Genomic DNA, 17272 nt, shown 5'->3' with positions numbered 1-17272 from the left:
TATTCACAAATTGTATTATCAACCATGTGAATGAAAACTTTAGAAATCTAAAAATGGTAAGAAAGGTTTACTCATTCCTGTTTCAACCGGTCTCTGACATGCTAACAGTGTTAAAGCCAGTAGCCTAGGAGTCCAGTGCCAGGGCAGAGTAGGTTTCATTTTGCATCGAGTAAACAAAAAGTCTGCATATACCTGGAAAACCAGACTGCTGCTTATATACATACTGTCTAAACTCTGGAGGAAGAAATTGCAGTTAAGATTTAAGAAATTAAAGTATTCAAAAGTATAATGTGAAGTTGAGAAAGCTCCATGCATACCAACAAATTTTAAGGACAAAAAAAGCCCAACCTGATTATGTGTTAAAGGAATGCCCTAGCACACCCATCCCTTGATCCCCCACCAAAACAAAACAAAAAACAAAACTGAAAGAGGTGAGTTTTTTTTTTCTAATTTTTCTGTTTTAATTTATGACATTCACAGAAATATCTCAATACTGGTTTAATAAATAAACTGACAATACATATGCAATGCAGTCTCTGAAAAAATTTTTTTGGAAATAAGGACTGGAAAGATAGCTCTGCAGGTAAAAAGCACTTTTCACTTTTGCAGAAGACCCAGGTTCAATTCCTTGTACCCACATGACAGCTCAAAATGATCTATAACTCCAGTTCTGCGATTTATTTATTTCTTTATTTTGGCTTTTAAAGACAAATCCGGATAGTATAGAATTAAGGGGTGGAATCTCGGAGAACTAAATGGAATTAGTTGAGAGCATGAAGGAATGTTCATGAATAGGATTCCTTCTTTTGTTTTGAGTGTAGGATTTTTTTGTTGCCCAGGTCAGGACCAAAACTGCTATGTGGACAAGGACGACCTTGACCTTTTCCTATCATTTACTACTGTATATGTGTGTGTAAGTGGTGTGTATGGAGATCAGAGAAGAGTCAAAGTGTCACATGGGTCCTAGGCATTCTGACCAGGTTGTCAAACTCCCTACGTAGGGTGCAACCCCTTCCCTCCCTGCCAGTTCCTCATCCCGCCAACTGCTGGACTGGTAGCCACCAGCCACTACACCAGTTTATGCAGTGCTGAAAATCAAACCCATGGCTTCACTCTCCCAACTGTGCTGTGTCCTCAGGCCTGGGATTAGGATTTTTTTTTCTAAAATTTAGGGCTGGGTGTAGAGACACATACCTTTAATCCCAGCACTTGGGAAGAAGAAAGAGAATTTCTGAATTTGAGGCCACCCCTGTCTCTAGGAATTAACTACCGAGATGGGGACTATTCCGGGAGATTCCTCCAGCCCCAGGGCCTCCAGATGCTCCCCGGAAAGGTCTTACCCAGACTGGTGTCTAAGTGGTGACATAGGGCAGCTATAAGGAAGTTGTCAGCACCTGCCAGTTCTGAAAATACACTGGGACCGGCGGTCGGAGAGTAGCTGCGGGTTTGCCCTGAAGACTACTGAAGAGCCTAGGATTCGGGGGGCTCACTGTGAACCCCGGAAGCAGCCAGGATGAGGGGGAGTGGACTGAGACCCCGTTTCGCGCGCCTCAGCAAAGCTCAACCGTGGCTGAGTGGTGGGAGTCCTGGGTCGGCCGGGACGCCGCGGGGGCCGATGGGACGGTGTGGGGGACCCGCCGCCCGGGCCACACAGGACCCGGGAGGACGGCGGCGGGATGGCGAGGCCGACTCCAGCTACGGAGGCCTTTCCCGCAGCCCGTCCTGGTCGGAGGAGGCCAGCGTCGGCGGAAAGCTCACCATGTCAGAATTTCCGTCCTCTGCGTCGTCTTCACCTCACAGGGACACTGACTACAGCAGAGCCACGGCTAAAACAAACAAACAAACAAACAAACAAACAAACAAACAAACAAACAAATAGTGAGCTGAAGAGACGGAAACCGAAGAAACAGAAAGAGAGAAGAATCAAAAACCTCGAAGAGTACACAAACTGTCCCGCCCCCTCTAACTACAATCTGATTGGACAATTCCACTTTGATAGACAGGGCCTAGGACACGCCCCCAACGCCTTGAGGACAGTAGTGGACCCCGGCTGAGAGAGACTTAAGGGACAAGTTTTATCTGCACTCTAGCAATGGCTCTGCCAGGACACGCTTGCACTTGACCTGTAGAAGACACATTCACGGGTTAATAATGTTGATCTATACATGCTATTCACAACTGGAAATTCCTAATATGACAATTATTCTGAACTCTTTGATACAGTGACTCATGTAGCTTGCCTCAGGTTCAGGGCAACCTTGAACCCTTGATCTGCCTTCCTCCATCTTTTCAAATGCTAGGAGGACACTTGTGCCAATATGCAGGTTATACAGCACTAAGGACCCAGCTAAGAGCTTCCTGCATGCTAGGCGAGGACTCTGCCGACTGAGCCACAGCCCTGATTTTTTAAAATTTAATTGTCATAATCTTCCTAGCTGGAGGGGTGAGGTGGCTATTCTTGGTTATCGACTTGGCTACGTCTGGAATCAACTAAAACCCAAGAGCTGCAGAAAGTTTGATCACGTTGTGAACCCCAAGACTGTGTACTGGAAAAACCCGTTTCTAGTTGTGGTGTGGCTCAGCCCTATCACACACCTTTAATCCAAGAGCTTTCTGTAAAAAAGATTAACCAAAGTCGACCACAGTTCAAGAGACGGAGCAAGCTACCAGTTGACAGGGTGTGAACACAGGGGGAAAAAAACATAGAGCGTGAGAGGAAGTCTGTAGGATGGATAGAGAGATACACAGGAAATAGAAAGGAGGGACATTCAGTTTGAGAAGTTTTTAAGACAGCATGGAGAAGGTGAAGGCTTTTTCATTCTGGGAAGTCGGCTGAGAAGGAAGGCCAGCTGTGTGCTCTCTCTGCATCTCTGAACTAGTAGGCTTTCACCCCAGCATCGGGCTCCTGAGTTTTATTGGTAAAATCTAACCTTTGGGATTTTGTTTAAAGGCAACATTTGGGGACTCAGTAAGATAAAAGATGATGGATTGAAGAAAAACTACCGAATAGATCAACCTGTAGAACTGTCAGCTCCTCCAGCACCATGTCTGCCTGCGTGTCACCATGCTTCCTGCCATGACCATAATGAACTAAACCTCAGAAACTGGAAGCCAGCCCCAATTGAACGGTGTCCCTTATAAGAACTGCTGTGGCCAGGTCGTCTCTTCACAGCAATGAAACCCTAAGATAGCACCTATTTATTTGCTGCTAATTTCTTTGAAATTTACTCTGCATTTTAACATTCCTGAACATCTCAAGACCAGCCACATTCCAGGTGCTGTAAGCCCACCTTCCTTGGGCTGCCACACGGCAAGTGCGTCTCCCAAGCTTCTCAGCTTCCTCAAAACAACATGTGCGCAGGCACACACAAATACACAAACACAAAAAGCCCGAAAAACAACGTCCTCTGGGAGAAAGGCCAGCCCCCTTAACTGCTGAGCCATCTCCCCAGCCCCATGTGTGTCTGTGTGTGTGCACACGCACCGCATCCGTGCAGTGCCCAGGGAGGCCAGGAGAGGACCTTGGGTTCCCTGGAACTGAGGTTACAACCATATGTGAGCTGCACAAGGTGAATGCTGGGAACTGAACCCAGGTCCTCTGCAAAAGCAACAGGCGCTCCTAACCTCTGAGCCATTTCTCCCGCCACTCTTTCTGCTTTTAATAAATCCAGCTGTGCTTCATCTGGGCTCTGCTTGAAACCTTTTTCAGCAAAGCCATGAGTCCTAATTTTCCCTGGGAGGAAATCTCTGAAAAGAATAAAGTCACAGCTGGGCATGGTGGCTCACGCCTTTGATTCCAGGACTTGGAGGTCAGGGGCTGGTGGATCTGTGTGAGTTCAAGATCATGCTGGCCTCTATAATGTGTTCCAGGCCATCCAAAACTACACAGTAAGAGCCTGTCTAAGCGGGGAAGGAAGGAGGAAGGGAGGAATGGAGGGAGGGAGGAAAGGAAGGAAGAAAAAGGCGGGAGAGAGAGGGAGAGAGAGGATAAGGAAGTTTCTTTCTAGTTGGGGATGAGAAATATTTTGCTCTATGATATGTTTGCAGTTATCTGTTTTTCTACTTACAAACATTTGAGATCTTCACTGTTTGTGGTTGACTAAAGGGGCTATGAAGATTCTGAAGTAAATATTTTCTTTTTCCGATTCCATTGTCTTACTAGCATTTGTTGCTCGACTTTTTCTGTGTTTGTTGCTTGTACGTTAAGATGCTGTCAGTCTGCCTCAGTGAGAACTCCACCATTCTGCTGGAGCATGGTCAGCCAGCCAAGAAACAAAAGTGCTTCTCTCTACGCAGTACCCTAGCCCAAGGCCCTGTCCAGGGTCTGTTGTCTTGACTCTCTTGAGGACAGGCAGTGAAGGGTCACTGTGCGCTGCTCATGTGCTCAGATCTTCCTGACGCAATGTTCCCACTGCTAAACGTGTGAACATTTGCCAACTGCTACATAGCCAGGTGGTTACAGAACAGTGGCAGGACCCGTCCCTTCCTTCTCCCTAGCACTGGTTAGAGCTGAACTAATGCATCTTTTCTATAAATCCTGGTCTCTAAAGCTTTGATTTGACATAGCTGGTGGCAATGTTGTAAGCAGTCCTAGGCAAGAAGCCCCACTCCATTCTGGGAGTTTTGACATAGGGCCCACCCTCAGAGTAGGGAAAACAGCGCTTTTCTCAGCAGGGGTCTCTTTGAAACGTCCAAAACCTAGATCGATGCCCCTCCACCCTTCTAAGGGCCTGAAAGCGAGTGTCAAAATCTTGAGGCTGTCACAGTGAGGAGTTCTTGGGTAGGCTGCTCTGAATTCCTGCTTCTGGATCCATCCGTGAGAGATGGACTCACCAGGACTTCCAGGACAAACTATCCAGTGTGAATGCAATCAGTTGAAGGAGTTCTTTCAAGTCTGATATCACCGTTTCCCATGTTTGCCAAATCTATTTATTTATTTACTTATTTTTAAATTTTCTTTTCAATCCAGATTACTGTTTGTTAGTCTAAACTACATTGAAGTCATGGTGACACCGTGTGGTTGCCTGTATAACTGCATTTTGGATCTTGGAGAGTCCCAGTTTGATCTAATGAAGATGAATTGAATCCCCCCACCCCCAGTAGCTGGAGAGATAGCTTAGACACCTCTTTTTAAGAGAACGAGTTTGGTTTTCAGCGCCCAGCGTCAGGAGGTGCCTAACAGACAAGTCCAGGTGGATCCAATTCCTGAGGCTGCCTCAGGCATCTACACTATGGTACACAGGCACACAGTCTTAATTTTTTTTTTTTTTTTCAAAAGCAAGAACAAAAGCAAGAGCGTTCCTTCTAACTTTGTGGGATAATCTCCAGGGGACCGCAAACCTTTAGCCCATCACAGGTAACGTAAGGACCCCCCCAACTGAAGAATCTCCCCATTACCTGATTAGAAGGAACATTACTGGCTCATCCTGGAAGGGTGCATAAGAAGCCAGTTCTCTTATCTTTGACTACTTCGGTTCTCAGAGTTCAGGCCTCTGTGAGAGAAAGAATAGTCTTCCCTGGAAATTTTGTTTTGGTGTTTGTTTTTTGTTTTTGTTTGTTTGTTTGTTTGTTTTTAAGACAGGCTCTCTCTACTCACCATGTAAAGCAGGCTGGCCTTGAACTCACAGAGATCCAACCTCCTCCCTGTGAATAGGGGAAAGGAAACAGAAAAAAATACAGAATTAGATATTGGAGAAATGGCAGAAGAAAACTGAATGCTACCAAAGGTTCTGCTGGAAACTCTCACATAATGCCTGAAACAAATGAAAACATAACCAGGGTTGATACAGAAACACAGCTCTCACCTCAAACAGAAATGAGAGATAGTTTATTCTGGAGCCAAATGAGTGGCCATGGTCCAGAACCAGAGTTAGGTTACCCCAAATTCCATATTCCAATATGGAAGGAGTTTCATGAATTTTTTATAATAGAACAAAAAAGGCCACAAATGAAGACACTTTTAGAACACAGAGATGGAAACATTAACTAGTAGTTACAGCAAGGCGGAGGAGTCTCAGCTGGAGGCTTAGACAGACCTTAGATGCTATCAGATGACACTAAGCCTTCTGATTGATGGAGAGTGGGGGCGTGGCTAAGTTAATGCAATTCAAAAAGTTTTGTTTTGGTTTCATCTGTTAGGACTCTAGGTTCTACTCTGTCTGTTAGTTACAGAAGGGTAAGTCCTATACAGACTGGGGAAAGGAAGAGCTTTTTAGCAGGATCAAACAGAGGGAGGGAAGGAAAAATTTAAGGGTAGGGATAGTAGATATAACAGAGGTGGAGACAAGAGATTAAGTGAATAGAGGGGAAAAACAGAGTTGTCAGTCGGGGGGGGGCGGTGAGAGGATGTTTGAAAAAGCCATATGGAAACTACTATTGTATGTGCTTTCTAAATATATATATTTTTAATTTAGTTGTGGGTTAAGAGCACTGGCTGCTCTCCCAGAGGACCTGGGTTCAATTCCCAGCATCTACGTAGCAAAGCACAACAATTTATATAACTCCAGTTCCAGGCATCCAACACGATCCGACCTCTGTGAGCACCAGGTACATACATGCACACAGGCAAAACACCCACACCCATACAATAAAAATAAACCAAGAGTTTTTTTAAAGTTTAATTGAAATTACTCCACACAGGGGACAGTGCTTCTCCCACAAATCACAAACTATCAAACAAAAAGGCACAGTTCCAGGTGTGGGATATCTCCCTTCAGGTTGTTGGCCAGGGAAGATGAAGAGACCCCAAAACAGGCTACTGCCCTTGCATCTGCTTAGCCATCAGAACTTGGAATTAAGACCCTGCTGATGAAGGTCACAGGCAGAAATTGAGCTGGTATAACAGGAAACCTCCTCCCTAGGGGTCAGCTTTCACAGTTCCTCAAGGTGCGAGGCAGGCTTCTGGAAGAAGGAGGGTACTAGCAGCTGTGAGGCCCATGAACCCAGCCAGCAAGGTATGCTCACTGGTACATCAGTGGCACAGATGTCTCGTTGGGGGGCAGTGTGAACCAATAGCTAGATTTAAGGCGGACTCTCCAGGAAGCAATTCATGCCTGGCACTATTGACTTGGCCAAGAACTTGTGGCTAGAGAGGTTATAGACCTTGGGGAAGAACCGATTATTTTGTTGAACTGATGTGTTTGTTACGCAAGGCCACATATATATATGCAGTGGACCGAAGTCAGCACAAAGAACCACCAACTAGCGACTGTTGAGTGCTCGATCCCAAACTGGATATCTATATCAAATCCCCTCCACCCAAGGCTCAGAGAAGGTTAAGGAAAAGAAGGTGGAAAGATTCTAAGAGTCAGAGCGTCAGGGAGGGCTGAGGCAGCATCTTCTGCATTCAAAGTCTGGGCTTCTCAAGAGAGTGCCAAATCACTGAGACTCATTAGCTCCTCCTATGAGCAAACCCAAAGCAGGCCCACAGACAGGCTACCCAGAAAGTTTGGGAGCAGTTCACAAGTTCAAAGCCAGCCTGGGCAACTACATTAGTTGGTAAAAGTGAAAACAGGGCTGGGGATATAGCCCAGTGATAGGGCAATTGTTTAGCGAGCAGGTCCTGGGTTTAATTCGTAGTCCTGGGAGGATAAAAAGGAAGTGTCTAGGCTTTGATGGAACCAGCCAGGTGATAGAAATTATCTGCCCATTGCCTGATCTAAAGTCTGCTTTTGGCCAAGGGGAAATCATTGAGCCAAAGTAACTTGGAGCAAATCTCCACAGACAAGCTTACCTCCTTTCCCACCCATGCCACACTGATAGGGATCTTTGGGCCTCTGATCTCACCTGTAGGGTGAGTTGGGGAGATAAAGGAGCACAATGAAAGCTGAGTAGAACCTCTTCTGTGATTTGGAACACAGTCATTTCCCCCATCCTAGAAACAGTTACTCCTCTTCTCCTTTGCACTCCAAAAAGCTGTTGACCTGAAGTCACGCACCATCCATGGCTTCAAACGCTATTTTGTAGAACTGGGAACTAAGGTCAGTGCCTCGAACATCAGGCAACTGTTTGTTTTCTTTTACCACTAAGCTATTAAAAAACCCAACCATTCAAAAACTTTATTGTTGAATTCATATATTTTTCTTAGACCGAATAATACATTCATGGTAAAAGTCATTATTCTTTTTTTAAAGATTGCTTATATAACCGAGAGCACTTGTAAATGTACACCTGCACACCAGAAGAGGACGTCAGATCCCCGTGTGGATGGGTGAGCCACCATGTGGTTGCTCAGCGTTGAACTCAGGACCTCTGGAAGAGCAGACTGCTCATCATTGCTGAGCCAAATCTCTAGGACCCCTGAAACTTGTGTAGGTGATTGCCTCCAGATCATGAGTTGCTGGGCTCACAGACCTGTGTTCCCATAACCAGCTTCATCCTGTGTTGAGTGGAGTCTAACAGGAATCTCAGTTCAATGAATCTTTATAATGCACTTGCGCCAGCCATGGGATGCCAAGGGATCAGGCACATGGAAGGAGGCTTCTCAGATGTAGGGTCCCAACCTGCAGCCTTCTGCAGGCTACATGAGAAGACAAGTGAATTGGCTGTTCTCAGCTGAGGCTTCAGACAAGCAGCAGGCCCGAAGGGAGATGAAGACCAGTCTGGTCCAGTAAGGTCAGGTGCTTAGTGGAGGTTTGCCACCGCTCCTCAGGACAGTTAACTGTTTCCTCCTGAGAGGAAGAAACCTGGGATTTGAGCTGCGTCACACAGGGCTCCTAACAAAGGCAGAAGTGACCCCCCAGCCCTGCGGATCCCCCGGTGGACTTTGGGCAGCAGTGAGGGCTCCCTGGCAGCATTTGGTGTGCGGTTGGGATACCCCTTTCCTAACCCCTGCACTTCTGTGTATTAGCTGATTGTCAAGCACACAAGTTAATAGCACCACACTCCCCCTCTAGGTATCTGTGAAGCCTCAGGCAAGAGCGCAGGGGTATACAGGGGACAGAAACACTTGCCTCTGTGTGCAAGTCTTCCCTCCCTTGACCATAGAGACCCAACTTCTCCTTTCCAGACACAAGAAGAGAAGAAAGCCATTTAGAAACTAAGAGCTTCAACAGTTTATTTCTTGTCCAAGGTATGACCAAATGTTTTTTATTGCATTTACTATTTCTGGGCAATGCACTGAGCAAAAAAGGAAACTGTCATAGAGTCTTATACTCTTTGATAGGGTCTGGAATAGAGGCTTCTTGATTTGAAATCAGGACAGAGAGCACCAGAGGCCTTGAATTCATTTTCCCAGACCTCCTGACTGCTGAGAGCTGGCACAGCCTACAGAACCAGCCTGGCTGCAGTTCTCAGGTCCAGTCAGTCACCTGGCCAACACCAGTGTGCCAGGACAGTAAGACCATGTTTTTGATTGCTTGAGATTTCCTACCAACAACCACTCCTAGAATCTCAGGCTCTGAATTAAAGGCCATGGATGAAGACTCTTCCTTGCAGACGACAGCAGCAATGAAGAAAGCAGAACTAGGATTGAACCCAACATTCAAAGGAATGGCAAGCAAGCCGCCTCAAGTTTGCATTGGTTCATCTGAGGCAGGAAAAGCAACAGCACCACGGAATTATCTGGAGTTGTGGCTATGCCCACTCAAACCCCAGTATTGAAGTCCTTACTCCTAGGACCTCGGGATGTGACTGTATTTGGAAATGGACACTCCAGATGAAGGCGGGGTTCTGCTGCGGCAGACATGGTGAGCCCCAACCTAAAGGCTGGGATCCTTGTACAAAAGGTTAAGTTTGGAGACTGACACAGTGGAGATGAAGACGGAGATGTTCGTATAATCCCAGGGGTACAGTCAAGTGTTGGTGACCATCAGACCCCAGGACAATTCCCTCTTCTAGCCTCAGAAGGAACCAACCCCGCTGACACCAGACTTGGCCTTGCAGCTTCCATAACTGTGACAACGCCACGTGCTGTTAGACTGTGCTTAGTACTAGTTAAAACTGTGCTAGGAAACTAAACAAACGAGTCACTACCCATGGAGGACAAGACTTCACAGAAGCTTCTGTCCCAGGGTTTGGCTCAACCAGCAGCAGAGCCCCGAGGGCTAAGCTCTCAACTCCTAGATAGAACGGAGGTGGGGTGGGGGTGGATCTGAGTGATTAGTGACAGGCAGTTAGTTTACGAAGGATCTTTGGAGCACAAAGAAGACAAGTTGGGATAGATGCATGAACTTTAAAAATGTTTTAAAATGACCTCCTGATCCCTATCTGGTCAGTGGCCTGGCCATCTGTGGGTCTCTGGGATGCTCCCCTGGACACAGTGACCTCAGGCTGACTTCTGAGGACAGGCCAGGGTCAGTGCTTTTGGCCGGCTCCCTACTGTACACACGCCAACCTTAGAAGACATTGGGACAGGGACAGTCCAGTGTCTCTAAGGGCTGGAGGTCTCAAAGAGGCAGATCTTGAGGCTGGCGTGGCCTGGCCTCCCTGGGTTTTGGCACAGTAGAAGGAATGTTCAGGGGGCTACTTTTTATCTGGGGAGGAAGAGACATGGCACCAGAAGTTGGACACTACCTGAGAGCAAAGGGCAGGTGGTGAGGGCTCTGTGCTGGGGCAGGGGCTAGCTTGCGCGACCACACCCTGCTCAGTATGAGTTCAGGGCCTGCTTGGAGCGACGCTTCATGTGCAGGCGCTCATGGCGGAGGAGGTCATAGTTCTGGCGGAAAGTTTTGACACAGTACCGACACTGCAGGGGACGGGCCTCACTCTTCAGGTGACAGTGTCTGCGGTGTCTCACCAGATAGTCGTGTCGCTGGAACCTCTTCTCACAGCCCCCGCACTGGAAGCCCAGCTTGGCCTTGCTTTTCTCCAGCAGGGCACGGGCACCGGTGCCCTCCGTCTCCAATGCGTCCTCCTCACTCTTCCTCACGGGTTGCTGTCGGGCTGGCTGCAAGTGGATCCGTCGGTGGGAGAGCAGGTGTGAGTTGAGGCGAAAGCTCTTTCCGCAGACAGTGCACCTGTAGGGCTTCTGGGCCTCGTGGGTCTCCAGGTGCTCATCCAGGTCCTCGCTGTCGCTGAATAACTCCCCACACACTGAGCATTTGTGTGGCTTTTGCTCCCTGCGGCTGCGCAGGTGCCGGATGAAGTTGACCCTCCAGCGGAAGACCTTCCCACAGTTTGGACACACATAAGACTTCCTCGGTGAGGTTCGAGCCTCAGCCCCAGCCCCAGTGCTGTTCCGGAAGGTCGGGAGACTGGGGGGGTTTTCTGTAGGGCTCCTCAACTCCTCTGTGCAATATGGGCTGTGCTGGGAGTCCTCATCCCCAGAGCTGGACAGCACAATCTCGATGGTCACTTCCTGGTCCAGGCTGTTCTTGAGGGGTGATGGGTCACCTCCTGCTGCAGGGAACCAGTATGGTCAGTGGAGCTGTCCAGAATACTTCCCGCCCCAGCCCTTAGAAACCCTACACAGAAACTCTTAACCGGGGATCCAGACATCCTGGCACTGTAGCGTTCCTTGTAACTCCTGAGGGTCTGGCTGCCCAGCAACGGCTGCTGGTTTTGTAGCAACTGTATCTTTCTTTCTGGCTTTCCTGCTATTTTTCCCTAATCTTTTACTTTCAAAGCACTTCTTCCTGAGCTACCGGGACTTAAAATTCTAAGAACTGGCACCTGCCTGTGAAAAAATTTTAACGCAACATTTATATTTACTTAACTAGGCGCTGTGCAAAGGACCCCAGGGGGTCAGAGGTTATGTTAGAGTTAAGGTGAGCATAGCCCCCTTTGCTCCTGGACTCTAACAAGTGGACTTCTCGTGTCACAGCCTCTCACAATCACAGGAACATATCCCAGGAAGAAGGATGGAGCGGGACTTGACCCTCACTGTGTCCCAACCTAAACCTGCTTAATGGAGATAGAAGCTGGGCTTCAAAGCTTATTTCTCCTCTTGGTTTTCCACCTGAGAGCTCTCATTCTAGCCAGGTGGCTTTTTTGGTCATATATGTGTGTGTGTGTTCATATATATATGTGTGTGTTCATATATGTGGCCAAAAGGACCATCAATGCTCTATTCTCCAGGTTGCTGGTGGGGCAACTCGAGTGGAGGGTGCCTGCTGAGCCTGTTAATGACAACTTTCTTCTATTAATTACTACTAGGTTTCAGTTGGGGGGGGGAAGTGCTACAGTAGACTGCAAAGGTCTCTTCTTTATTGATTGGGAGATGAAATTATGTCTGCCCCAACTGAATGGACTGTGCCCCAAAACTCAAACATTCAACTGCTGAAGTAATCTCCAGGATAGCAAAATGCCACTGAATTTGGGGATAGTTTTTCCAAAAGGCAGGTTGACTTATATGTAGAACCTAGAACTGGGAAAAGCAGGCTAGAGAGATGGCTTAGGAGTTAAGAGTGCTTGCTGCTGCTCCAGAGGACCTGAGTTTGGTTTCCAGCACCAAGATCAGGTGGCTCACAACCTGGAACTCCAGCTCCAGGCACTCTGATGTCCTCTTCTGACCTCCACATGCATGTATATATACACATGTGCACACAAATAAAAAAAATCTACAAAGCAAGTCTAGGACAGCCAGGGGTACACAGAGAAACCCTGTCTCGAAAGTTTAAGAATTGGCAAGGTTACAGAGTTAGTTCAAGGTTAGCCTGGCTAACTCAGTAGAAGACTTGCCTAACACACACAAGACTCTACCTTCAATATTCAATACCTCAAGCAGAAAGGAAACTACTTGTAAGGAAGGGACCAGCAGGAGGAGCAAGAGGGTAAGAGGAAGAAATGTATGCAAAGCACATATAGGAGAAGATAAGGAAACCCTAGTTTTAAATATGGAAAGACAGAGGAAAGCTAAAATGAGGCTAATAGGTAGCCCCCAAACAGCCTGTGTTTCTCTAAGAGGAAACCTGATGCAGAGACTATGTAGTTCATAGCGAAAAGGTAGCCAGAGGATGAAGGGAAGGCCCGAAAGGAAGCCTGCCCTAACAAGACCTTGATCCTGAACTAGTGGCCTCAGAACTTAAAGAAACTTTTTTTTTGGGGGGGGAGGGGCAGAGACAGGGTTTTTCCGTCTAATAGATTCCTGGCTGTCCTGGCCTGACTTGTAGACCAGGCTGGCCTCTAACTCACAGAGATCCGCTTGCCTGGGATTAAAGATGTGCACCATCACACCTGGCTTAGATAAACTTTCTGTTGTTAAACACTGGCTGCTCTTCCAGAAGACCTAGGCACAAATCCCAGCACCCACAAGGCAGCTCACAATAGTCTCACTTCCAGGGGAGCTGACACTCTCGTGTGGCCTCACTGGCACATCCACACACATTAAAGATAGAAATGCTCCATCTGTGGTGAGCTGTAACAAGCCTCAGCCTCACAGCTTTTGATACCATAAAGGATGGAGAGGTTTTAAGAAGCATGAGGAAATGTGAAAGCTGCTCTGGAACTGGGAAATGGATAGACTGGGAGAGTGTTTAAGGTGCATGTTTGTAGAGAGATTTTAATCCAGCAACGTGGCTACTCTGGCTGGAATACAGACATGGCCTTAGTACACACCTTTAAGCTGGAACAATGAAGGTGAAATTAGTTTGTAGAAGGAAGCACCCTTGTTTAAAAGTGACTTCTATTTGAGAGGCAAAGTGACAAATCAGAGAAAGATTTGATAGAAAGAGAAAATATCCAGTTCTCATGAGAAAAAAGAGGTTACTTAAAAGAGTAGCACACACACACACACACACACACACACACAGAGAGAGAGAGAGAGAGAGAGAGAGAGAGAGAGAATGGAGGAGACATTTTTATCAAGACAGTTTTACAAAGAATTTGTAGAGAGAACAATCTGGACACAGGTGAAGACAGAAGAGCCAGAGAATGACAAGGAGCCAGAAGATTGTAAAAGATTGCTAGAGTTAGTGTGAGGCCAAACAGAACAAGCTGTGAGAAGCCAGTTTGAAACAGTCAGCTTGGAGAGGAGTTTGAGCCGGAGCAGCACAAACGAACCAGCCAGCCAGAGTTCAGAAAGAGCTAGAAAGGGTGAGCTGTGCAAGCCATACTCAAACCACAGGAGGACTGATACTTCAAAAGAAAAGGGTGCTTTCTAGAGAGAACTCAAAATGTGGCTCAGTAAACACTGGGCAGAGAGTGCTTGGGCCTCCCGGAACCCTGCCAATCCCCTCAGCAGCCACAACAGAGATGCAGCTACTTGGGAGAGACCGGTATAGGAGGAGCTCCTTGGCTGGTGCCCACACCCTCTGAACTGTATGGGAGGGAGGCCAACAAAGTTCTTTGAAGATTTTACACTAAAAGGAGCAAAGAGGATACAACAAAGGAAGCCTGCAGCTCCGGCTTTCTACCGTACAGGCTTTGCTGTTAAGACATATGGTTTACTCTATGAGAAAAGTGAAGAATAGCCCTAAGGTTCCTTAGGGACCAACAATGGTAGCACTGCCATCAAGGACTCACAGAGCATACCCTGGGGACTGGGGACAATTCTGCTCAGTGTCAGCCTGCCTTGGCCTTGGGCCAGCACCAAGCCAAAGGCCTTTTTCAGCTCAGAATCTAGCAGAACTTGCCCCATGAGGTTTCATGTGTTTGGGAGTTTTCTTTCTTTTCTATTTTGGAAGGAGAGCATCTGTCTTTCCCTTGTTTTATACACAGCTGATCTGCTTTACATCTGGAAAGGAGTCTATGTTAGGATGAGACCTAAAGTCTCAATCACACCTGCTTTAGACGAGAGATCTATTACAGCACAGAAGTTGGTGCTGTAATAGATCTGTGTGGCCTCACTGCGCTATCTAACCTAGGCTTCAACTCCTGGGCTCAAGTGATCTCTCAACAATGGGGACTACCATTGCGCCAGAAATAGGTAAATGTATTTTGCATGTGAGAAGGACATGAACTTGGCAGGATGCCAGGGAGAGAAGCATTATCAACGACCTCATCCGAAAAAACCCACGCTAAACCCTAATTCCCAAGATGTGAGAATGTGACTGTATTTGAAGATGGGGCCTTTTGAGAGGTAATGCAGCTAAAATGAGACTGTACCGGTGGGTCTGGAACAAATATAAGAGGAAAAGAGACGTCTATGCAGGAGAGGGCAGGTGACAGGTCCAGGCGTGTGGCCTCAGGTACAAACTAAGCAAAGCTGAAAGGGCGGCCCACATTCCCGGCTAGTCTTGGCTATATAGCCAAAATGTTTTAAAACAAAACAAACCTAAGCCAAAATGAAAACTAACCTCTGATAGTGCTGAAATTTAGAACTAGGCAAGACTGCATGAGCCACTCCTTTGGGATGCTTGCTGACCAAGGTGGCATATGCATGATGACCCTGCCCAAAGTTAGCTGAAATCACTCAAAAACACAGCCTCTCCCCATACCAAGACGGGAAGAATGGGTTGCAGCTGTGCTGGCCTGCACACCAACACAGTGTGAGAGGTTCCTTGAAGGAAAAATGGACGAGGCAATGCTGTGGGGCGTGAACGGACTTCCAGACCGCCCAGTTCCATAAGCTACGGCACAAACAGAGATGGAAGTGGGGTGTTCGAGCTACATGTGCAATGTGTGTCTCTCCATGCACAGTACTTGTGATATGCAGTGCTTGTGAATGGTGTTTTAAGTGGTAGAGTGTGGTGTGTGGGTAAAAAAAATCAGAACAGAATTATTCCTAAGCCAAATGGCTTCTCTTTTGTTGCACAATCAGGTAACCAGCTTGCTGACAGGCCCTCTTCCGAACCTTCCACACAGCTCAACTCCCATATAAGCCCACAACAAGGAGGGCCAGTCCTTTCCTGAGTGCCTAGGCTATTCTTTTTAAGAGTGAATATATCTTTTATTTACACCATACTTGTACGCATTTTTGCTTCCTACAACTCTGGCCTGACTTTCTACCTACCTGGGCGTGGTCTGTGGGCTGTGCATGTGGTATCTGTGTGCTGGTGTGACGCATCTGTGCTGAAGACAGTCAGCAGAGTAAGGAAAGGCGAAGAGTTTTCAGTCTAAGCGCTTCGGCATGTAAAATGTTTAAACATTCAAGCATGACTCTATGAAGCAGCTGTAACATTTATACCTCAGAGACAAAAGGCTGCCCAAGATTAAAAAAAAAAAAAAAAGACTCCAGCTGTATGTGGGACAAAGCCTGTAGCTAAGAGCTCATATGAGGGAAACATGAAAAGCTGAGGCTGGAAAGGAGCTATAATGAAATAAAATGAAGACAATCCTGTCTTTGTTTTTTTGTAGGTGGTAGAGGTGGGGAACAGAGGTCTCAGCCCTTTGCCCAGCCTGGCCTTGAAGTTACATTCTTTTCATCTTAGCTTCTTGATAAACCGCCCTTTCAGGTACTCAATCCACTCAATCCAGATTAGAATGAGATTTTCTCAAGCAAGTCATAAAAACCAAACAAAAGAATATATTTGCACTTTAAACATGGTTAAGAGTGCTTATTACTGTTTCAAAGGACCAGAATTTGACTCCTAGCACCCACATGGTGGTTCACAGCCATTTGAAACTCCAGTACCAGGGAATCCAACACCCTCTTGCCTCTGTGGGTCCCAGGCACCCATGTGATGCACAGACACACATGCAGGCAAAACATCCATAAGTATAGAATAATAATTTAAAAAGCAAAAGGCATCTATCTATATACACAAGACATAAGCAATGCTTGTTTCTTGTCCCTGTTTTCTTTTTCCCCAGGGTGAGGCTTGAGGCGGTGCTTCAGTGATTGAGCACTTGCCAAGTATGCCTGATATCCTGTGCTCAATCCTTAGCAAGCTGAGGAAGGAAAGGGGGAGAGGCATGCAAATAGGCAAGAGCAGTAGAGCAGTGGCTTTGGAGCTGGAGCTAAGGACCTTCCTATTCTGTGAGGCTGGGCTGACTGATCCCGGGGCTCTTACATACTAAGCACAGGTTCCCACTGAGACACATCTCCAGGCCCTGACAGACTCTCAGTTCCCACAAATCCACAGGAAAAGTAAACCTTAACTTTTAGGGGTATATGGCTTGGCAGAATACTTGTCTAGCAAACAAAAGCCCTGGGTTCAATCCATAGCACAGTTAAAAAACAAACAAACAAACAAACCTAAATAAAAAAATAAGCAAGCTGGACATGGCAGCAGCACATCTTTAATCCCAGCACTGGAGAAGCAGCGGCAGGCACATGAGGGCCAGCCTGGACTACATAACATGTTCCGGACCAGCCAGGGATGCATAGAGAAACCCTGTCTCAGCAACAAGAGTAAAACAAACAAAACCAACCAAGCAAACTACAGAAAACACAGTGTCTGGTGATGTGCAGCAAAGAAATGAGTCTGAGTCCCACCAGCCCACATACTTCTAC

At 46.9% G+C, this 17272-nt stretch overlaps 1 protein-coding gene across 11 annotated transcripts in view; it reads right to left on the bottom strand.

Annotated features, from left to right (window-relative positions):
• Positions 1-17272, bottom strand: part of Znf496 (zinc finger protein 496) — a 34494-nt gene that overhangs the window by 1144 nt on the left and 16078 nt on the right. For 7 of the 11 annotated variants that reach the window (XM_021639534.2, XM_060363634.1, XM_060363633.1 and 4 more), the window contains one exon: positions 9030-11337. In XM_021639534.2, coding sequence (XP_021495209.1) covers positions 10583-11337 — 755 coding nt within the window. In that variant the 3' untranslated portion in view covers positions 9030-10582. Of the gene's footprint in view, positions 1-535; positions 1827-5397; positions 5493-5596; positions 5644-9029; positions 11338-17272 lie in introns of those variants that run through there. The other 4 variants (XR_009584415.1, XR_009584414.1, XR_009584413.1 and 1 more) reach the window with 3 other exon arrangements.

Source organism: Meriones unguiculatus, chromosome 11, assembly GCF_030254825.1.
Source record: "Meriones unguiculatus strain TT.TT164.6M chromosome 11, Bangor_MerUng_6.1, whole genome shotgun sequence".
Classification (NCBI taxonomy): domain Eukaryota; kingdom Metazoa; phylum Chordata; class Mammalia; order Rodentia; family Muridae; genus Meriones; species Meriones unguiculatus.
This window is presented reverse-complemented; position numbering and strand designations above follow the sequence as displayed.